Source organism: Capricornis sumatraensis, chromosome 19, assembly GCF_032405125.1.
Source record: "Capricornis sumatraensis isolate serow.1 chromosome 19, serow.2, whole genome shotgun sequence".
NCBI lineage: Eukaryota > Metazoa > Chordata > Mammalia > Artiodactyla > Bovidae > Capricornis > Capricornis sumatraensis.
Window position 1 is genome coordinate 75,024,881 of NC_091087.1, and position 23,281 is coordinate 75,048,161.

Sequence of the window (23,281 nt, forward strand, 5' to 3'; positions counted from 1 at the left end):
GACAGCAGATACATGGGAAGGAATATTAGGAAAGATTGAAGGCAGAAGGAGAAGGGGACGACAGAGGATGAGATGATTGGATGGCATCACCGACTCCATGGACGAGTTTGAGTAAACTCTGGGAGTTGGTGACGGACAGGGAGGCCTGGTGTGCTGCAGTTCAATGGGGTCACAAAGAGTTGGACACGACTGAGCAACTGAACTGAACTCAAGTGTCTTAGTCTTGAAAACATTTTCAAGAGTGGAGGAATCAGAAGCACACTGCGAGCTCTTTACATGCGGTGTGTGGAGTTGGCTGGCTTAGCGTCACGGTGGCTTGGGTGAACGCTGGCCTCTCCCTTGGACCTTCATTTACACAGCGTTGAATTGTTTTCTCTGGTCAGTGACGTTTTCCTGGATTGTATCCTTCCTTGAGCATCCCCTCGGCTTGTGTGTGCCCTGCTGTGTGCCCCTCTGACTTTTGTCTCCAAGAAATTGCTTCGGGTCTCTTGTTTGCTGGTGCTGCCTCTCCCATTCTCGTTGCCATTTTTTAAAATCATTTTGTCTTTGTTGTTTGACTGGACTGTCAGATGGGAGAAGAGAGAATGCGCATGACAAGTGCGCCATCTTTAACTGGGAGTGCTCCCTATGGGTATAGAAGAGCTTTTTAATCAAACGGGGGTCTCCGGCATTGCAGGTGGATTCTTTACCAACTGAGCTATCAGGGAAGCCCTTTAGTTATTTTTATTCAAGTTAATTATCTATTACGCAGTTTAAAGAATCAATGCTTGTTTTTTTTTTAAGTGTTCCCTGACCCCACCCCAATTTCCTAATCACTTTCAGCCTTTTAAACTGTTTTTGAGGTTTTATTCTTATTTTTCAATTTGAGGCATCATTAACTATTGACTTTTGAACTGTAGTTTTTTAACAGTCGTGTCTGACTCTGTGCGACCCCATAGATGGCAGCCCACCCAGGCTCCTTGCACACATCAAGAAAAAAATATAAGTATTTGCAAAACCATGACCCAGAGCAAAAATACACCATGACTTGAACCCCAGAAGTCCTCCCTTCTACCTCCTCCTAATCATTTCACTTTCCTCCCCGTGAGATAACCACTATAATGACTGGTAAAACACCACAGGTTATTCGGTCTGTTCTCTTAAAATCATGGAGCCGCATAGCATTCGTTAACTTGCGTGCCTCTGTTCCTCTGCCTTGTGCTCGTGACAGTCACTCATCCTGCTGTGTATTGTTAGGTGTAATTTGAAGTGGGTAGGCTTGTTCTCCATTGCTGTGGACTGAATTGTGTTCCCCGGAATTCAGATGTCAAAGCTTATTTGGAGATAGAGCTTTTGTGGAAATGATTAGGTTGAATTAGGTCATAAGGGGAGGCACCTGATCTGATAGGATTCGTGTGCTTCTAAGGGGCACCAGAGAGCTTGCTTGCTTTTCCCGCCTTGTAAGGGGGCAGTGAGAAGGCGAGCGTCTGCTCGCCACAGGAGCTGCCTGTGCTGGCGCCCTGAGTGCTGGCGTCCAGCCTCCCAAACTGTGAGAAAATACGTTTCTGCTCTTTAAGCCACCCTGTCTGTGGTTTTTTTGCTGTGACAGCCTGAGCTGGCTAATATGCCATTCTTCTGGATTACTGTGTCCTTTTAAAGGACTTGGGAGTCTTTCTTTCCCCTGCTGTTCTGGTGGGTGTGATGCTTTAACACCCGTCAGGAGCAGGGTATAAGGCTCTTTTGACCAGTAGTTAACTGACAGGAACTGGAAGATAAGGATTTTTCTCCAGTGGGTGTTTGCCACAGGTTTGTTGGACTCTTGATTTGAGGAATGTTGACGGAAGCCGTTCTTACCTGTGAGCTCTCTTTTACTCCTATTTTGTGATTTTCCACTTTGCTTTAGGCATCCGGGGAAGAAATAGAATTTCCCGGAACTTTACACAGCGGCAGGGACACTTCTGTTTCCTTGCCTAGTGAACCCCCGCGTGAGCTCACCTGTGAGCACACCCATGCACACACACCCTCTACAGCCTTGGGCGTGGCTGAGTGCTCTGCCAGGCCTGCGTCTTTCTCAGGCACCTAGTGATGCCCCGCCGTTGCCTCTTTCAGAGCTCAGAAGGTTGGAGCTCTTCTCCTGGCTCCAGCTCTGGCCCTAGGTTATTTTGGTGGTTGAGTCATCCCAGCAGGGAACTGGAAGGAAGAAGGGATTAGGAGCTTCCCCTTCAGCTTTCATTGCCACACATACACACATTGTGTTAAATGAGGACACTTGGTTTTGATAAAGCCTCTCTTCCACAGTGAGATTTAGCTGAATGCAACATATTTTGAACTGTTTTTGCTTTAGATACTATTTGAACAGCTGCTGCTGCTAAGTCACTTCAGTCGTGTCTGACTCTGTGCGACCCCATAGACGGCAGCCCACCAGGCTCCTCTGTCCCTGAGATTCTCCAGGCAAGAACACCGGAGTGGGTTACCATTTCCTTCTCCCATTTGAACAGCAGTACTTGAAAATGAAAATGCATACTAACAGAATCAGAATGGAATCTCTAGAAGGTGGATACTAAGCAGAGGCAGAAGAAATGAGTGAACAAGGGGCCTCCAAGGAGAATAGAGACTAAACTGGAAAGACAGCATTTATGTGGATTTGGGTGTGAGAAGAAGGAAGAAAGCCGGATTGTGGCCAGAACAGTGTTACCAAAGGGGTTCCTTTGGGAATGGGCAGATCCAAGTATACCACGTGAAATTACTTACGAAAGTAAAGTTTGTGGGGTTTTTTCGCCACGCCACATGGCATGTGGGATGTTAATACCCCGACCATGCCCCCTGCAGTGGACCACTAGACTGTTGAGGAAGTCCCTTGACTGTAACATAATGTAATTTTAAAACCACACTGATGTTTGCTAAAACATCAGAAACCCCTTTCTTCACTCTGTCTCCGTCTCTCATGCGTCTGCGGTTACTGATGCGAGTGTTCAGGGCCTTGGGTCACCACAGTAAGCTTCACTGACTGCTTCCTGTGTACAGGTTGTGTGCTGGGGCTATAATAGGAGTCCTCTACCCAACTGAGGTACACACAAGGTGGTCATCGTTTGCGTACGTGAGAAGCCAGTATTTCCTTTTGCTTTATTTAGTTTCCATCAAGAGTTAAATTTTCTGAATACAAAATTAGAATTTCAACTTTGCTTTTTCAGACATGTACACTCATTAACTCTCCCCTCCTCCATCAATTCTGATTTTTTTCCTCCCAGGCAAGGGGTGAAGGGGTGGTGGGTTTCTTCCACTCCAGGGTCAGACTCACCAGATGCCTTTCTTTAGCTCATTAGGAGGCTAATAGATTCCTAGGAAGTAATCAAATATATGGGCAGATGAAGGCTTTAAACCACGTTAAGCAGTTTTTTAAAAAAGCATTAATATGAGTAATACAGGGTTTTTGAAGTAGCAATGTGGACCCCTGTATGTGTTCTGAGATCCTTTTAATGGGAGTCTGCAAAATCAAAACTGTTTGGGTAACCATTAAGACATTATTTGCTTCTTTCATTCTTTTCCACAAGTGTAAAGTAGAATTTTCCAGAAGTGGTGTGACATGTGATTTAATAATTGACTACAGGAGGTCATGTGAGAATTTTATTAAAATGTTATTTATATTAACATGCAGTGAACTTTTTCAGTTTTTTATTGTGATAACATGCATAGTATAAAATGTATTAACTAATTTAAAATGTGTATTTCAGTCATATTAAATACATCCATAATGTTGTGCAGCCATCACCACCATTTATCTCCTGAACTCTTCATCTTGTAAAACTGAAACTATATCCATTAAATTCGCCATTCCCTCTTCTCCCCAGCCCCTGGCATCCAACATTCTGCTTTCTATCTCTATGCTTTTGAATAGTCTAGGAACCTCATAAGTGCAAGTATACAGTATATGTCTTTTTGCTGTTGATGTTGTTTAGTCGCTAAGTTGTGTCCGACTCTTTGCTACCCCATGGACTGTAGCCCACCAGGCTCCTCTGTCCATGGAATTTCCCAAGCAAGAATACTGGAGTGGATTGCCAATTCTTTCTCCAGGGAATCTTCCTGATCCAGGGATCGAACACACATCTCCTGCAGCTCCTGCATTGCAGGTGGATTCTTTACTGCTGAGCCAGCGAGGAAGCCCAAATATTGATAGATATAACCTGTATTTGGTTCAGCATAATCTTTAAGAATATAAAAGGGACCAAAAAGTGCAAGAAATGTTGACAAAGAATCTTTGAATCTGTGTTCTGAGGGACATGTGGTAGGAGCACAGCCTTGTCAGTTTGGGTGAGATCATTTGTTGTTCTGGACCTCAGGTGTAAAGCTGGGTTAATTATGTATGTTCCCTAGTTCATGGTACAGCCTCTCTATTCACTTACGTCCCCTTCCATCCCCTGTCATCACCCCATCCCCGCTTCTCGCTGTCTGTAGCCCCTAGTTTTGGATATCCGTTGTTGTTCAGTTGCTAAGTCATGTCTTAACTCTTTGTGATCCCGTGGACTTCAGCTTGCCAGGCTTCCATGTCCTTCACTGTCACCCGGAGTTTGCTCAATTCATGTCTATAGAGTCGGTGGTGCCATCTAACCATCTCTTCCTCTGCCACCCCCTTCTCGTCCTGCCCTCAGTCTTTCCCAATATGAGGTTCTTTTCAAATGAGTCAGCTCTTTGCATCAGGTGTGCAAAGTATTGAAGCTTCAGCATCAGTTGTTCCAATGAATATTCAGGGTTGATTTCCTGTAGGATTGACTGGTTTGATCTCTTTGCTGTTCAGGGAACTCTCAAGAGTCTTCTCCAGCACCATAGTTCGAAAGCACCAGTTCTTTGGCGCTTAGCCTTCTTTATGTTCCAATTCTCACATCCCTACATGACTATCGGAGAAACCACAGTTTTGACTGTATGGACCTTTGTTGGTAAAGTGATGTCTCTACCTTGTAATTACTGTCTAGGTTTGTCATTGTTTTCTTCCAAGGAGCAGGGGTCTTTCAGTTTCATGACTGCAGTCATCATCCACAGTGATTTTAGATCCCAGGAAAAGAAAATCTGTCACTGTTCACTTTTCCCATCTATTTGCAATGAAGTGATGCCATAATCTTAGCTTTTTGAATATTGAGTTTTAAGCCAGATTTTTCACTCTCCTCTTTCATCTTCATCAAGAGGCTCCTCTTCACTTTCTGACATTAGAATGGCATCATCTGGATTTCCGAGGTTGTTGATACTTCTCCTGGCAGTCCTGATCCCCCTTGTGATTGAGCCCTCCCAGCATTTTACATGGTGTACTCTGCATTTAAGTGAAATAAGCAGGGTGACAGTATATAGGCTGGGCATAATCCTTTCCCAATTTTGAACCAGTTTATTGTTCCATGTTCCATTGTCTTGCCTCTTGACTTGCATACAGGTTCCTTAGGAGGCAGGTAAGGTGGTCTGGTTTTTCCATCTCTTTAAGAATTTTCCACAACTTGTTGTGATCCACACAGTTAAAGGCTTTGTTAAGTAAAGCAGAAGTAGATGTTTTTCTGGAATTCTCTTGTTTTTTTTCTATGAGCCAACGGATGTTGGCAATTTAATCTCTGGTTCCTCTGCCTTTTGTAAAGCCAGCTTAAACGTCTGAAAGTTCTTGGTTCACATACTGTTGAAGCCTCACTTGGACAATTTTGAGCGTTACTTTGCTAGCGTGTGAGATGAGTGCAGTTGTGCGGCAGTTTCAACATTCTTTGCGCTGCCTCTCTTTGGGATTGGAATGAAAACCGACCTTTTCCAGTCCGTGGCCACTGCTGAGTTTTCCAAATGTGCTGGCGTAGTGAGTGCAGCCCTTTAATGGTGTCATCTTTTAGGGTTTGAAATAGCTCAGCTGGAATTTGATTTGGATCCCAAATTAGATAAAAATGATGAATAATATTTTCATTATAAATCTCTCCCCCTTTTGGTGTGGTTTCTGGGAGTTTTTTTCCCCCCTTGTCTATTTAAATGTAAAATGTTGTAGCCATATTTGTATGAAGCCCCTCTTGTCAATTATAAAATATTTATAAAATGTAAAATAATTGTAACTAGTTGAGTTTTAAGTTTTTAAGGTTTGTTTAAGTACTTGTTTGTTAACAATGTCTCGTGTCTGGGTGTTTACAAAACTGTTACCAGTTAATCTATGATTCCCAAATCCTTGGGCTTCCCTGGTGGCTCAGCTGGTGAACAATCTGCCTGCAGTGCAGGAGACCTGGATTCGATTCCTGGGTTGGGAAGATCACCTGGAGAACGGAAAGGCTACCCACTCCAGTATTCTGGCCTGGAGAATTCCATGGACTGTATAGTTCATGGAGTCACAAAGAGTTGGACATGAATGAGCAACTTTCCCACCAAATTCTTAAAATCCTTAAATATTTTTTTTTTTTTCCTAGGTTGCAATAAAAATAATCGACAAAACTCAGTTGAATCCAACAAGTCTACAAAAGGTAAGATTGGTCCAACAGCCAGTATTTTTTTAAAAATGATTTTCAGTGCTAATTGCCGTCTAATTTGTCCATTAATTACCTGTACTGTTATTTTTATTGTGTTTAGTACATAGTAAAGCTTCCTCTTTCTCAGATGACTACTTTAATATAATATTGTTTAAATGCAGTATTGTTCGATTTTTTTCCTTCCTTTCCAGTTGAAGATAATGATTTTTAAATGTTCTTCATAGCACAAACTGAAGGCTGTACTTTCAAATTGAATTTTCTAAATATTGACTAGAATAGAACGTATTTCCATGTAGTCTGTCTTATGCAGAGTCACTCACCTTTACAGCTCATGCTGTGCTCTTTTTTCAAGTCAGCACTTTAGCTTTATTATGCTACGCGTCTACGTCTAGTTAAGGAGTGATGATTAATTCACAGGAAAGGAAAAAAGTAAAACTGAATTAATAGTTGAAAACATGCTTGTAATACACTGCTGCCATTAGCATTTTCTAGTGTAGCTCAGAAGTTCTCAGTGTGCTGCACGGTAAAATCACCTGGCCCTCTTTCCAAGCTCCTCACGGCCCATGGGAAGATGCACTTGCTCAGGCAGGGCCTGGTCATAGGTGCTTCACTGGTGCATCAGTGAACGATTAGCACTCTGCATAAAAAGATCCTTCTAGTTCTTCTCAGTTTTGCAAAGCCTTTTTGCATTCTTTATTAGATTTCTAGACTTGGCCTGTGGTAGCTGGAAGGTACGGAGACCTAGAAATAAGAGCAGGAAGTCCTCTGCCACTTAACTGAATGTCTAACTTGACCTTGAGCAAGTCACTTAACTCTCTGACATTGGGTTTCTCATCTTTAAAAACAGAGATAATTTCACTAAGTGAAATAAGTCAGACAAAGACAAGTACCATATGATCTCACCTATATGTGGAATTTTAAAAACAAAACAAATAGACAAAACAGAAACAGACTTACAGAGAGCAAAACTGTTGGTTGCCAGAGGGAAATTGAGTGAAATAGGTAAGGAAGACTTAAGTGGTAAAAACTTCTAGTTATGAAGTAAACGCGTCATGGGATATAACATATAGCATAAGGAACGAAGTCGATAATGTTACAATAATTTTATATGGTGACAGGTGGTTATTGGACTTACCATGGTGATCGTTTTACAATGTATTTGATTGTCAGGTCACTATGTTGTACACCTGAAGCAAACATAATGTATGTCAACTAAACTTCAACTGAAAATAAAAAATAACTAATTAAATGAAGGTTTAGTCTTTTCATGATGGATTATATCAATGAAATAAAACATATAAAAGTTTTGTAAACTGCTAAGCAATGTGTAAGGTATTTTAAGTATAATGCCTTATGTACATTTCTAATGTAGTTCCAATGGTTATTTTCCATTTACATCATGATTTTGAAATCTTATCCTTGAGGGGTGGAGTAGAGGTTTAGGTGGGAAGAGAGGTAGATTTTATCTTGCACTGAAAATGTTATTTAAACGAGTGGTTCTGCAGGGCATAGTGGGGCTTAAGGATTTTCGGGGTGGCCTTGGAAGGATCCAGAAATTCTAGTTCTTTGTTCTGAAGATGAAATTATATCCCTTTCCTTAAACTTTCATTTCTTCATGTACCTAGGGACTTGGTGCTAATTAATAGGTAAGGGGTTATAAAAATTTGGTATTCAGAACTAAAATTAGTATGTAAAGAGGTTTGCTGAGGATTCTAATGATGTTACAAATCTTGCATTGTTCAAGTGTACTTGTAAATAACTGGAATTCTGCCATTTTTCTAGGAAGAATTTTATCATAGTATTGAATTGATTGCAATTTTTGTTTCATGCTTGATTGCTTTTTTTCATTACTTTTGGTCATAATTTTTAATTGCCACTATTCTTTTTTATTATTATTACAAATTACAGTTTGTCATATCACTATCAATTCAGTACATGATAGGTTGTCTGGTTAGCTTGATAGTGAGATGATGCAGATATGTTCAGCATTACTTTTGGCACATAAACAGTAGGTATGACTTTTAAGATCTGTTTGCTATAGGACAAGTGTGAACCATCCACAGAAGATTTATACTAGAGGAAGATCCATCCAAGTTAAATAATCTGAGGAGTGTAATGTTTTCAGTTTTAGGGCATTGTTTTAAACTGTAAATCCTGTGTTCATATTCTTTTCTTATAAATTAAAAGCATTCTATAAATATTTCCTTCAAAATTCTTTTTTGCTGAGTTCCTTTTCTGTGGGAAAGTGGCAGCAGAGTGGCACATATTCCTGGCATCTTACGCCCGTGGAACAGTGGTTCTTGCATCTGGTTTCTTCCTCAGCATCACTTACAGTTGCCATCACACCTGCGTCAGCACCACAGCTCTTTATATTGTGAGCTTAACCTCTGGAGCTTGCTGTGCAGCCTTAGGAGCCAACGTTTACATTAAGGAGCATTCTGTCAACAGTATGTAATCTTTTTGTACTGCCACTGCCAAAACTATGTGGGCTGGCTCATTCAGGCAGTGTTTGAACACCGATGTTAAGATAGTTTAAAAGTGTTCGCAGTGTCCTAGCTCACACATAGGTCATGTCTGATGGACACAGATAAGCAATCCTGAAGTGATTGCGTGTCTGTGAACTGATATTATTTTCACCGACAAGTTCCTCATTTTTCTTTTTAATTTTTCAGCCACTGAGTGAATAAATGTAGATTCTAGTAAGATATATCCTTCTCCATTTTTTTTTTTGTACTTCTTAATTTCTGAGTACTATCCCTGAGACATTTTGCTGTTTATAAATGTCTTTTAGGTCAGCCTTTAAAGAAAGGTGTAACGTTGTGTACTTATAATGCTGTTGAAAACAACAGGAGCTTAAAAAATGTTAGTTTTCTTCCTGGTTTTACAAAATCATTTTTAGCTTTGATTTGGTTACATGCTCTTGTTTTGTTTTGTGTGTCATTAAGAAGCAAGTTACGACTTGACTAAGCCATGCCAGTACACTAAGTGCGACCCATCTAAAGTTATTTTCTTTCCTAACCTTGGAGTAGTACTACCAAAAAGAGAGGGAGTATAGAGTCATAGGTGGGAAAATGGTGAAGCCAGACGACATGGATTCAAGTTTAGGCTTCAGCCTAGCCTAGCTTTGTGACACGTCACCTCCCTGGATCTTCATTTCCCTGTTTTTAAAATGGAAATAATAACATTATCTCTAGGGCTGTGGTGAGAATTAAATGAGTTAACATTTAAAAGCCTTTAGAAGAGCTGAGTGTAGTTCTTGGCATATGCTAAGGACTGAGTGTTGTTATTGTGTATCCTGCTGAATATTGATTTTGAGGGAGAGTAGATTCTCTTTTCTTTTTTTTTGGAGTGTAGTTGACTTACAGTGTTGTTTTAGTTGCAGTGTACAGCAGAGTGAATCAGTTATACAAATATATGTATCTATTCTCTCTCTCTTTTTCAAATTCTTTTCCCAGAGATATTTTTGTTTGTTTCTTTAATTTTACCCTCACAGGAAGTAGGTAAAGCTTAAGAACTGAATTGTGGGTTCTGACTTGGGTCTCATAGGACCTATTTGCTGTAGACTACTTCTGATAATGGCTTAAATTTAGTATAAAGTACTGTAGTAGTTTGCTCAAGCTGCTATAATAAAATACTGTAGACTGGGTGGCTTTATTTCACAAATTTGTGTTTATTTCACACAGTTCTAGAGGCTGGGAAGTCCAAAATCAGGGTTGCCGGCATGGTCGGGTTCTGGTGAGAGCTTTCTTTTTGGATTGCAGAGAGCTGCCATCTCACTGTGTCTTCACAGCAAAGTGGGGGGAAGGTGTGTGAGCACGTGTGCATGCTCTCTGATGTCTCTGCTTAAAAGGGCACTAATCCCATCATAAGGAAACACCCTCATGACCTCATCTAAACCGACTTAATTCCTGGATGCCCCGTCTCCACATATCACATTGTGGAACAGTTTCATGAGGTAAGCTGTTATTCAGGAGACAGAGGCCAGGAGGTAAAGTAACCTGCCCAGAGTCCCCTAACTGATAGATGTGCGAGCAGTCATTTTATAATGGGTGTAGTCAGCGTGGAGTTGAACGTTAGTGAACTCTTAAGTGAAAGCGTGTTTAGCAAGTTTAGGTAACAGAGCACTTGCTGTAAGCAGTGTCCTTGGGTCCTTCACTGGGTCGGAGCTCATCGTCCTCAGATGCTAGAGTGTGTGCTTCCTGTGTCCTCACATACAGAGGCTTTCACACTAACTAGCCTGATGGATATCTTCTCCTCTTCACACTCTGTTAGGTGAGCATTACTGCCGTCTTGACTTTCCATCGAGGAGACAGGCTGAAAAGTCCATACAGTCTCGCTCTCCAGTTCGTAGGCGGTAGAGCAAAGATGTAGACCCTAGTCCAGCTCCAGAGCATGGACTCGCTGCATTTCCTTACGCTGCCCTCCTGTGGCTAAATCCCCCTCGCTGAGGTGGGAGCTCACCTGAGGCTTGCTCTGTAGTGGTGGTGAAGAAGCTAGTTAGTAATTTCAAGTTCGAAGAAATATTTCAAGTACATAAGAAAGCCTTGTTCCCCGCCTCCCCTTCTGAACTTGGCAGGACTCATGTCTTAATGCAAGTTTGTTTCCTTACTCCTTCACTTAACAAGCGCTTACTAGTGAATGCCTGCTGTGTGCCAGGCACTATTCTAAGTACTGAGGATAAACACTGAACCAAATGAACTTCTGGCTTTTGTGGACTTGACATCATAGTAGGGGAGCAGCAGTGAACAGATACATGGTGTCACATCATGTCAGTGCCATAAAGAAAAACAGAGCAAGATGTATTAACTGTATTTTCCTGATTTTTATATTCTCGATGCTCTGGCTGATCTGGGAGAGAGTACTCCCAGAATTCGCCAGCTCCTGGAAATAGAAAACTGCTGCCCCGTGCTCCAACCACGCCCTCTGCTTGATCTTAAACTCCAGGAGGCAGTTATTTCTCTGCCCTGCAGGTACTGGGCACCTAACAACTATACTTAGACCTGAGATCTGCTGAAATGATCCAAAGGAACCAGTCCTCAGCCTGCTCACCCTGCCTGGACTTGCCTTTCCTGTGGAAACCAGGATAAAAACTCGCCATGCTTTCCCCTTGCTCTTTCTGCCTCCTGACCCATCCTGGTGCTCCCTCACAAGGCCCTGGATGGCACTGTGTGCCCCCTTTTTGGGAACTCTAAGTAACCATCCTTTGAGTGGTAGTCTTCTCCTAACCTCTTGGCTCACCATACCTGAATAATAACTTACATATTAAGATAACAGGGTGAGGAGATAGTGTTGCAAGGAATGTGTAGGGGTGTCCTCTTAGCAATTCATTTAAGAAACTTTATTGTTCTTCTGAACCAAGCCTTGTGATAAGAAGTCAGACAAGTGCAATGGACTCTGGGTGAATGCATGTTCACCAGTATAATTTTACCTAGGCCTTAAGGATCTGAATATATTTCAGTAAGTAAGGAAGCATGGAAAGACATTTTCAGTCCTCATTGCAGTGTTGACATGGAGGTCCTCATTGAGCATTTGTGGAGGATTGCACAGACAATTTGAGGACCAGCAACAGCAGTGGGCTACAGAGGCCTGTAAGTATGCAGGGCCATGTAAGGCCCTGAGCCAGAGGCTGTATCAGGCCGAACTGGGAGCCTCAAATGCCCTGGCTCTTTAAGGAACACTCATCTGTGTGTAATAAACTTTTTGGTGGTTCCCTAACCTTCCCCTGGGTTCTTCTGACTGAGATTGTGTTATTTTAGAAATAGTCTTGGGACTTAGCTGGTGGTCCAGTGGTTAAGAATCCACCTTGCAATACAGGGGATGCAGGTTCGATCCTTGGTCAGAGAACTAAGATCTCACATGCTGCGGAGCAACTAAACCTACGTCCCACAACTGCTAAACCTGGAGTGCCACAACTCGAGAGTCCATGCGCCACAACAAAAGATCCTGCTTGCCACAACTAAGACTCAACACGGCCAAATAAAATTAAAAAAAAAAAAAAAAAAAAAGGCTTCTTGATCACCATACTGTGACACCAATATAAGCAGTCCGTCATCTTTTTCTTAAACTGGAACCATTTAGTTAAAAACAAGAACTATGTAAATTAATGAAATAATTGATTTTTTTCCCTTAGTATATGTTTGTGAAAGCTGGTTAGCCAGCTTTAGCGTTTCCATGGTGGCTCAGTGGTAAAGAATCTGCCTGCAACGCAGGAGACCTGGGTCAGGAAGATCCCCTGGAGCAGGGCATGGCACCCCACTGCAGTATTCTTGCCTGAAGACTCCCATAGACAGAGGACCCTGGTGGGCTACAGTGCATAGGGTTGCAAAGAGCTGGACATGACTGAAGCAAGTGACTCAGCACTTAAGCAGCTTTAAACACGTAGAGAGATGGAGGCATTCTTAGTCCTGTGCCTCTCTGTTCCAGTGTTGATGACTCCAGTTATTGACCAGATTTTTTTCTTTTCTAGTTGAACATCTGTCGTCTAGAAACATGTACAGCACTGTTCTCTATTCTTTCATACGGAGCTGTGGTGGATATGGCAATCCAAAAAGGAAAAAACCCAAACACTACTAATGGAATATAACCACCTATTTTGAGTCTTATTGGTCCCATCTACAGAGTAAACACTGAGCCTCTTGGGCTAACTACAGGACTTGCCCTCAACACAGGGCTAGTTTATTCCATATCTATATTTGATTCTTTTTCTTATCTGAATTTATCTGATTTTTGCTAAAAACCAGTTAATTGGTTTCCTGCTGCAATTCCAGTCTGCTGAGGGTATTTTTGAAAAATTAGTGTTTTGTATTACCTGTCATTTCTATTCTGGTGCTCTGTGCTTTGGACAAGGATGTCTTTGTCCAGTTAAAGATCTGACAGGGCAGAGACAGAGCCCTTAATGGAGAATCCATGTGTTAGTTGGTCTTGCTGACCCAGGAAAACATTTTTTCAGTAAGATTCAAGCACCATTCTTCAATCCAGACTATTAGAAAAGGAGATCCCTGTGTTTAAAAAATATTGATCAAAATTACCGAAGAAAAAGCAGAATGAAGCTTAAATTCAAGTATGTGCAAATTATGAGAATTCCCTGGTGTTCCATTGGTTAGAACTCTTGCCTTCCACTGCAGGGGGCATGGGTTTAGTCCCTGGTCAGGGAACTGACGTCCTGAGTAACAGCGCAGTTCAGTGCAGTCGCTCAGTTGTGTCCGACTCTTTGCGACTCCATGGACTGCAGCACATCAGGCCTCCCTATCCATCACCAACTCCCGGAGTTTACTCAAACTCATGCCCATCAAGTTTGTGATGCCGTCCAACCATCTCATCCTTTGTCCCCTTCTCCTGCCTTCAGTCTTCCCCAGCATCAGGGTCTTTTCCAGTGAGTCAGTTCTTCACATCAGGTGGCTGAAGTATTGGAGTTTCAGCTTCAGCATCAGTCCTTTCAGTGAATAATCAGGACTGATTTCCTTTAGGACTGACTAGTTTGATCTCCTTGCAGTCCAAGGGACTCTCAAGAATCTTCAACACCACAGTTAGAAAGCATCAATTCTTCAGTTTTCAGCTTTCTTTGTAACACAGTGCAACCAAAGAGAAAATACATGTAAGATACATACCAGTTTACTGAATGATTATTGACATATTGACTATAGCTTCCTTTTATCAGGGTATTTCTGGGAAATTCTGCTTATACCCACTCAAGTCTGTTTTCTTAAGTCGGGTTGTGTTTTTTTTTTTTTTTTTGAAGCCACTATAATGCTTAGAGGTCTGTAAGTGACCTTTTCTTGGCATCCCAGGAAATTTTAGTTGTGGGACAAACCAAAGAACTGTATATTTGGAAGCAGAGAGAACCGGTTCATGCTTTTCATATAGTCTACAGTGTAATTTACTTTTACTGTTAACCATGCTAGGTTATTTGGAGTACCTTTGCTTCAGTCTCCTTAGGCCAGTCTTTTTTAACCCTTGCTGTGCATTAGAATCATCTCTCGTGGAAGCCTCTGGCTCAACGGGTAAAGAATCAGCCTGCCATGCAGGAGACACGGGAGATGTGGTTCGACCCCTGGGTCGGAAAGATCCTGGAGGAGGGCATGGTGACCCACTTCAGTGTTCTTGCCTGGAAAATCCCACGGACAGAGTAGCTTGGAGGGCTACAGTCCATGGGGTCACAGCGAGTCTGACATGACTGGGTGACTGAACACACAGTGGAGTTTTAGGGGAACAAAAGGCCCATGTTTTCTTCAGAATACTCCACCCCCTGGAGGTGCCGACTGGTTGAGTCTAGGGTGAGGCAGAGGGATCTGGGTGCACATCTCAGATGAGAATGGATCCCGGACTTCTTTGGTTCCCTGCAGGATTCTTAACTTCTCTCCTGTTTCTGAGGGTGCGCTTTGTTAAAGGTGACCCCTTCCTCCAGTGGTTTAAGTCTTGTAGGCTGGTACCACTACCAGTGCTGAATATCTCCTCCCTCTCAAACTCTTCCTAACCAAATTTCTGGATTTCTTGCCCATCTGGTGAAGCCCAGGTCATTTTTGGAATCTTTTTCATCAAGCAGCTCTGTTCATATTTTCCTTTCTTAATAGCTTCCTCTTTCCATATTGACTTGTAAGAGGCTAAGTAGCTCAGGTCACTAACAAAAAGAGTGGTTAAGAGTCATGGATTTTTTTTTTAATTCATTTTTAAAAATTGAAGTATAGTTACTTATGATATAAGTTAAAGGTGTACAATATAGCAATACACAGTTTTTAAAGTTTGTACTCCCTTTACATGCTTATAAAATATTGGTTATAGTGCCTGTGTTGTACAGTAACCCTTGTAGCTTATTTCATACCTAATAGTTTGTACCTCTTACTTCCCTGCCCACTCCCCTCCCCCCATTGGTAACCACTAGTTTGTATCAGTGAGTCTGCTTCTGTTATATCCATCCAGTTCGGTGTATTTTTAAGATTCCACATTTGAGTGATACACAATATGTCTTTGACTTTTTTAACTTAACATAATGCCCTCCAGGTCCATTCATGTTACTGGGATTGCAAAGTTTCATTCATTTTTATGGCTGAGTAGTAGTCTATATATACACACACACCACATCTTTATCCATTCATCTGTTGATGGACATTTGGGTTGCCCCCGTATCTTGACAGATGTAAATAATGCTGTTGTGAACATTGGAGTGCATGTATCTTTTGGAATTAATGTTTTGAGGTTTTTAAAAATATGTACCCAGTGATGGAATTGGTTGTATATAGTTCTGTTTTTAGTTTTTTGAGAAACTCCATAGTTTTCCATAATGGCTGTACCAATTTACATTCCCATCAATAGTGTGTGACGGTTCTCTTTTCTCTTTTCTCCACATCCTGACCAACGTTGATCTTTGTGTTGTTTTTGATAGTAACCATTCTGACAGATATGAGGTAATATTCATTGTGGTTTTGATTTGCATTTCCTTGATGATAAGTGATATTGAGCATCTTTGCATGTGCCGTCTGCATTTCCTCTTTGGGAAAATACCTATTTAGTTCTTCTGCCCATTATTTAATTGAGTTTGTGTTTTTTTGATGCTGTATAATGTGTGCTGTTCATATATATTGGATATTAGTTCTTTATTGGTCATATCATGAGCAAATGTTTCCTCCCATTCAGTAGGGTGCCTTTCCATTTCATCAGTAGTTGCCTTTGCTCTGTAAGAGCTTTCAGGGGCAATTAGGTCCCATCTGTCTATTTTTGCTTTTGTCTCCTTTACTTTAGGAGAAGTTCCCAAAAATAGTGCTGTGATTTATGTCAGAGTATTCTAGGAGGTTTATAGTATCCAGTCTTACATTTCGGTCTTTAACCCATTTTGAATTTATTTTTTGTATATAGTTTTGGAGAATGTTCTGATTTCATTCTTCATTCAAACTGTAGCTGTCCAGTTTTCCCAGCACTAGTTATCAAAGAGACTGCCTTTTCTCTATTGTGTATTCTTGCCTTGTTTGTCATACATTACTTGATTATAAGTGTGGGGGTTTATTTTTGGGCTCTCTATCTTGTTCCATTTATCTGTGTTTATTTTTGTGCCAGTGCGATCCTGCTTTGATTACTATAGCTTTGTAATATAGTCTGAAGTCAAGGAGTGTGATTCCTCCAACTCTCTTCTTTCTCAAGATCGTTTTGGCTATATGAGGTCTTTTGTATCTCCATGCAGATTTTAAAGTTATTTTTTCTATTCTTTGAAAGACACCATTGGTATTTTAATAGAGATTTCATTGAATCTGTACATTGCCTTGGTCAGTATGGACATTTTAACAACATTGATTCCTTAGAGCACCCCATCTGAAAGCAGCAGAATACACATTCTCTTCAAGTGTACATAGAACATTTTCTAGAATAGATCGCATGCTGGGCAACAAAACAAGCCCTGGCAAATTTAGGAAAATGTAAATCATATCAAATGTCTTTTCTGACTGCAACACTGTGAGACTAGAAGACAACTACAAGAACAAAAAAAAAAAAACTACAAAAAAACCCCAAATCACGTGGAGGCTGAACAGTGTGGATCACTAAACCAGTGGATTCCCGAAGAAATCAGATAGGGGAAAAAAAAAAAACCTAGAGTCCTATTATTTACAATGGAGGATCTGCATTCGGATCAGTGTAATGAATCAGGTACAGGATACAAACTTCTACAAACAGGATGTGGTAAATGAAATCTAAGACAAACCCTTCTTCATCTTAGTATTTAAAATACTGAGAATTAAAATATATTGTTAGATTTCAAAAGTCATAGAAGTGAGAGAAAATATAGCTTCAGTGTTGCTGGTGCTTTAGAGGGAAAATTTCAATTTATTGCCTGACTTATTTTCACTTTGGTAGGAGGCTTAGAGTAGATTTTTGAATTGAGGATATTAGAATTTATTTTTAATTGTACCAGTGGTTCATTGTGCTATTTAGAAAAGTCACTGAAAAACCAAGTATGTTAACACATTATTGACTGAGAACGTACTAATACGTCTTTTGTTACCTGAAGGTTATTGACCAGAGACGTATTAATGCGTTTTTAGAGAATGGTGCTGTTAGCATCACCGTGAGAGCTGTTAGAGCTCAAAATCATCAAGGGTTCACTGGACATTATGATTGCCATTGTCATTCACAGTTTGCTCTGTTAGGTTTTTCTTTCAACCAAAGTGTATGTTATAAACAAAAAATTTCCAAAAATGATGCATCATGATATTTTGAGTGTAGAAGAATTTTCCAGTGAGTTTTTTGCAGATACTTTCTCTGATTGTCCGAGCAACATATATACTAGTGTCTCAGAAGATGGTAGTTCTTCAGAATATAGTTCTGATTCAGACAGTGTGAATGTTATACCAACAAAAAGAAAAACCTTAGTGATCGATTCTGATCCAGAAAGTGAAAATGAAACTCATGGTGCTGGAAAATGCTCCTTTGCTTCAGCAAAAGAGTGCAGAAGATATTTCACAAAAATTGGAAGACTTAACCTGTGTGTCAGGTATAACTGTTGAATGTAGTAACCTTCAGTGCTAGTGAAATAACAGAATTAATTTTTAGCTGACCAAAATAAAAATCACCGGCCATATGCATTAGTTTCTACAAAAATCCCCTGGTCAGTAATGAGTTGAAGGGGTCAGACTTAGAGCCTGGCATGGAGAAATTCAGTTTGCAAAAAATTGAAAATAGGTTTAAAAACTAGACCTTTGGGAAAGAATCCTGGCAATAACAGCCAGAATCACAGCCGCATGTTGCCTACTGTGTGCCAGGCACTTTCCAAGATCTCTGCCTGTCAGATCCTTTATCCTGGGAGTACCAGAGGCCCAGGAGGTCCAGCCACCTTTGGTGCAGTCAGTGAGTGGCAGAGGCCCAGGTGGGGCCAGATAGTGTGCTCCAGAGGTCAGATTCTTAATGGCTATGAACGGTCTGCATCACTCATTGCCTGTTGTCACGGCAGCCCTGTGACATCGTTATTTTTATCTGTAGTTTACAAATGAGCAGTTCAGGTAATGTCACATCCTTGTCAAATTTTTGTCTGATTTTTCAGTTCTTGCCCATCTGGTAGATATAAAACTATGTCATTGTGGTTTTAATTTGTATTCTGGTTCATTGCACAATTGCTATTTTAAAGACAGTTATTTTACATTTATTTTCTCATTTAAAATTTTTGTTTTCAATAGTAGAAGGGCAGATGATAAATAGAATCCCAAAATATGTGACAGGTAAAATCTGAGCTAAAAGTAGAAACACAAGAGTAACAAAGGAGGCTTAATCCCTCTCCGACTATGTATGGCACATTAAGTAGAGAGAAAAAGAGACAGATCTTTATGTAGAGCTCCTCCACTAGCCCATATTACAGACTTGCACGTTTTAAATTTAAAGTATTTGGCTACACCTTGTGGCATGCGGGATCTTAGTTCCCTGACCAGAGATGGAACTTGTGCCCCATGCAGTGGAAATAGAGAGCCTTCACCAGTTGACCACCAGGGAAGTCCCACAAATTTGTGAATTTTTTTTTTAAAGCATCCCTTTCTTAGGATACATTACTGCTATGTGGCAGGAAATTATTGTGATAACTATTCAAAACTATGATGACTGCAAGCAAAATGATTTCCTCAGGATCGGGCACTTGTGCAGCTAGCTATAAGCAATGGTCCAGTTAATACAATTAATAAGCCTAACTAAGAGATATTTCCAGGCTACATTTTCTGAACAAGCCGTAAAAACAGAAACAGAAAGCACAAACATACGGAGCTTAAAGCACTCACAGAACTCATGGGGTCTAAGAGAAAGTGCAGATGAGGATTGCAGTGTACCTAGGAAGTGACACTGGGTGTCAGCACCTGCAGAATCCTGCTTTTGTTGTTCATGAAAATTTGAAACCTTAAACATATTATTAACAAAAAATGACAGTACATTAACTATGTAGTAAATTAGAAGAAGGAACAGAATAAATCTCAGGAACTAGGAATAATGTAATAATAATGGACTTCCCAGGTGGCACAGTGGTTAAGAATCCGCCTGCCAGTACAGGAAGACACAGAGTCCTGAGTTTGATTCTTGGGTCAGGCAGATCCCCTGGAGAAGGAGATGGCAATCTGCTCCAGTATTCTTGCTTGGAAAATTCAATGGACAGAGGAACCTGGCGGTCTACAGTTCATGGGGTTGCAGAGAGTCAGACACGACTCAATACCTGGAGTTCACTGTGGCTCAGATCATGAAGTCCTTATTTCAAAATTCAGGCTTAAATTGAAGAAAGTAGGGGAAATCACTAGGCCATTCAGATACGACCTAAATCAAATCCCTTAAGATTATATAGTGGAGGTGACGAATAAATGCAAGGGATTAGATCTGTTAGCCAGGGTGCCTGAAGAACCATGGATGGAGGGTTGAAACACTGTACAGGAGGCGGTCACCAAGACCATCCTGAAGAGAAAGGAATGCGAGAATGCAAAGTGGTTGTGTGAGGAGGCCTTACAAATAGCTGAGAAAGGAAGAGAAGCGGAAGACATAGAAGAAAGGGGAAAATACACCCAACTGAATGCAGAGTTCCGGAGAACAGCAAGGAGAGATAAGAAAGCCTTCTTCAGTGAACAATGCAAAGAAGTAGAGGAAAAGAGTAGAAAGGGAAAGACTAGAGATCTCTTCAGTAAAATTGGAGGGACTTTTCTGGTGGTCCAGGGGTTAAGAATCTGCCTTGCAATGCAGGAGATGCGAGTTCAGTCCGACTGAACTAAGATCCCGCACGCCGTGGGGCAGCCGAGTCCCTGGACCACTACTAGAGATCCCACATGCTGCAACTAAGACCTGCCACAGCCAGATAAGTAAAATACGCAAAAGAAAAGAAAGTTGGAGACACCCAAGGGAACGTTCCATGCAAGGACGGGCACGGTAAAGGACCAGAAGTGGTAAAGACCTAACAGAAGCAGAGGAGACTAGTAAGAGGTGGCAAGAATGCACAGAAATACTATACCCTTAATTACCCGGATAACCACGACAGCTGGCAAAATGCATCAGAAACAGGGAAGAAAGCTGTAGTTCAGTCTCACAACACCCGTTCAAAAATTGGGAATTAACATAGCATACAGGCCATCCAGTTAAACATTTATCTTTGCGTGTTCCTCCCACTCACTAAATAGTAGTAAAGGAATTTAAAAGGAGTGTCAAAAATAGAGAAGACTAGCAGACAAAGAATTAAACCAACTTTGCCAGATGGAAACAGATGGTGAATAGGCGCGCATGTGTGTCTACACATTATTGTATGTTTTATTCACGTAATAGATTTTGTATATCATAGCTGAAACCAATTCCCCAAAGGAAGCAGCTAGGGACAGGAATAGGTGGCTGGTCCAGCAAGAATCATGCTGAACCATGCCACAGAATTCAGAAAGTTTAAGAATGAGTTCTGTTAGCTCCTTCTGTGGGTGGAGGTACAAGAAGAACTTAAGCAGGACTGGCTGGAAACCTGTAATTGACCTTATATCACCTTAAGGCAACCCGCCCTCCTCTCCCCCCGTAGAAATTGGGCAGGTTGTTTTCCGAAGAGGTTCAGTCAAAGAGCATTAGACTTCGGGACCCCCATACTAAAAACAGGAGCCTGCTGAGTGATGAAAGTCTTCCCACCTCCTTGCTTGCTTCCCAGAACTCTCTTAGCCCTTCTTGTTGCCTAAAGAGGAGATTGGAGGATTCTTCTCCAGGAGAATTGAGCTAAATTAAAATATAGCTAAAGACATTTAATGTCTTTCAGTGAATCGACTAAATCTCTGCCTGGTCATCCTCTGGTCCAGCTCTTATATAACATTTGGTTTTGGTGCCTCTCTCAAATATGGGCGGACAGCCGAGAATCTCCAGATATTTGAGGATAACCTGAAGCAAACAGAAATAAGAGAAAGGAACACTAGAAGAGGAAACTCAACTACTTTAGAAACACACACTGTAATTGGTGTTTTCAAAGAGCTTAAAAAGAGGGAGACAGTGCAGCGACAGCTGTTGCCCTCGTGAGAGAAGAACGTGGCGCATGGGGAAGCACTGCTGGGGAGAGGCGAGCTCATGCTGCTGGGAAGAGACTCAGTAAAGGGGTTAGAAAAGAAAGTCAACCAAGGCTCTCCGTTCGTAGAGATGAAACTTAAGATACCACGTAAAACTGAAGTGCCAGTCTAGGAGGTCTAGTTTCTGATGAAGAGGAGTTGTAAGAACTGGGGATAGGAGGGAAGATTATCAAAGACATGTGATTTCCCAGAACTGGAGGACCTGCATTTCCAGATTGAAAGGCTTCGTGCCGGTGCAGTAGAGGACAGAAGATCTACGGTGTGTCTGGACTGAATGCTCGTGCGCCGCAGAGACTGCATCTGTGGGGCATTAAAGCATCTGTTCATCAGAATTGGAAGAAAGGGGGTGGAGATAGGTCATAAAGAATTGTAACAGAATGTCATTGTGCCAGTCCGTATCACTGTAAACTGGAAGAAAATGGATCAAAGCCTTTAAAATTCTGAGAGAACTGAATATTCCTGTGTAAAAGAATGAAACTGGACCCCTGTCTTACATCACTCGCAAAAATTAACTCAAAATGGATTAAGGATTTAAGTGGAAGATCTGAAAACAAAGTTAGTGGAAGAAAGCAGAGGGGAAAAGCTCCTTGACGTTGTTCTCAGCAATGGCTTTATATGACACTGAGCACAAGCACAGAAAGTGGGTCTACAAAACTTCTGCACAGCCAGGAAAAAAGCAGTCAACAAAATGAGAAGGCACTTGCGAAATGGAAGAGAAGGGGCTCTTAAAACCCAGCAGCAAAGGAGCAAAGGAAAAAGGAGCGAAGAAAACCCTAAAGAATCCAAGTTTAAAAAAACAAAGGATCTGAATAGAAATTTTTCCAAAGAAGACTTTTGCTGGGGTCCAGCCCCCGTGGATCCAGGGTGATTCAAAGGTGAGGACGGAGTCGGCGTCCTTGGAAAAGTACATATTTAATTACAGATATATAGAGAGATTAGAAACGGATAGTGTAGTAGGAAAATTAGTGGAGAAAAAGAGGCTGAATAACTTGGTTTACGTGGAATAGCATCCATGCTCCAGATGGGAATTTAGCCAGAAAAACGGGGAGCAATAAAGAGCGGCATGGGGGTATCAGTCTTTCCGGAAACTGATCCGATTTCTTTATTTTTGGGTTTGCTTATATACCTTTTGTTACACATAGGGATGAATATGGAGTCACGCGGGGGTCAGCAGTCCTGACCTTTATCAAAATCAGGTGCTTCATGTAAATGTATAAAAAAAAGGTCTTAGGGATTTTACATCATCTTCTGGCCATGAGACCTGCTTACATTTTATGATCCTTTCTTTCTGATAACCAAAAAACTTACTTTTTCCAAGGGTGTTTTTTCTTAAACCAGGCACCACCCTCCAAATAAAGTTACATTCCTATAGGATGAGGGTGTAGTGAGTTACAATCAAGAAAGGAATTTATTTAACCCAAGGTTAACATGATTAATCTTAAAGGTTACTACTTATTTCTCCTATATGCTTAAAGGTTAATGCTTATTTCTCCTATATGCTAGTTATATTCATTATAAGGGCAGGGAACATGGAGATTTAGCAGCAAACATCAGCCCAACAAACGAAAATCCTTTCACCAATGTTCCCCTTAAGATCTATTTAGTCTTAAGATAGTGATAAAGTTACATTTTTACACAGCAAAGACACAGTGATTTATAACAAAGTACAGTGATCTATTACAAAAGAGAAAATTCATTAACTCAAAAAGTCTAGTATTGCTAACCTTAAAAACTACTATATTTCCTTTCCTATATTCCAAATACATTGATTAATATATTCCCAGGTGCCTAAGGATATGGAGGCCTGGT

The 23,281-nt window shown here is 41.1% G+C and overlaps 1 protein-coding gene across 1 annotated transcript in view; it reads left to right on the plus strand.

Annotated features, from left to right (window-relative positions):
• The window catches only part of MARK3 (microtubule affinity regulating kinase 3), a 110,671-nt gene that overhangs the window by 35,723 nt on the left and 51,667 nt on the right, over positions 1-23,281 (plus strand). The window contains exon 3 of the mRNA XM_068991251.1: positions 6,390-6,443. Coding sequence (XP_068847352.1) covers positions 6,390-6,443 — 54 coding nt within the window. The remainder of the gene's footprint in view (positions 1-6,389; positions 6,444-23,281) is intronic.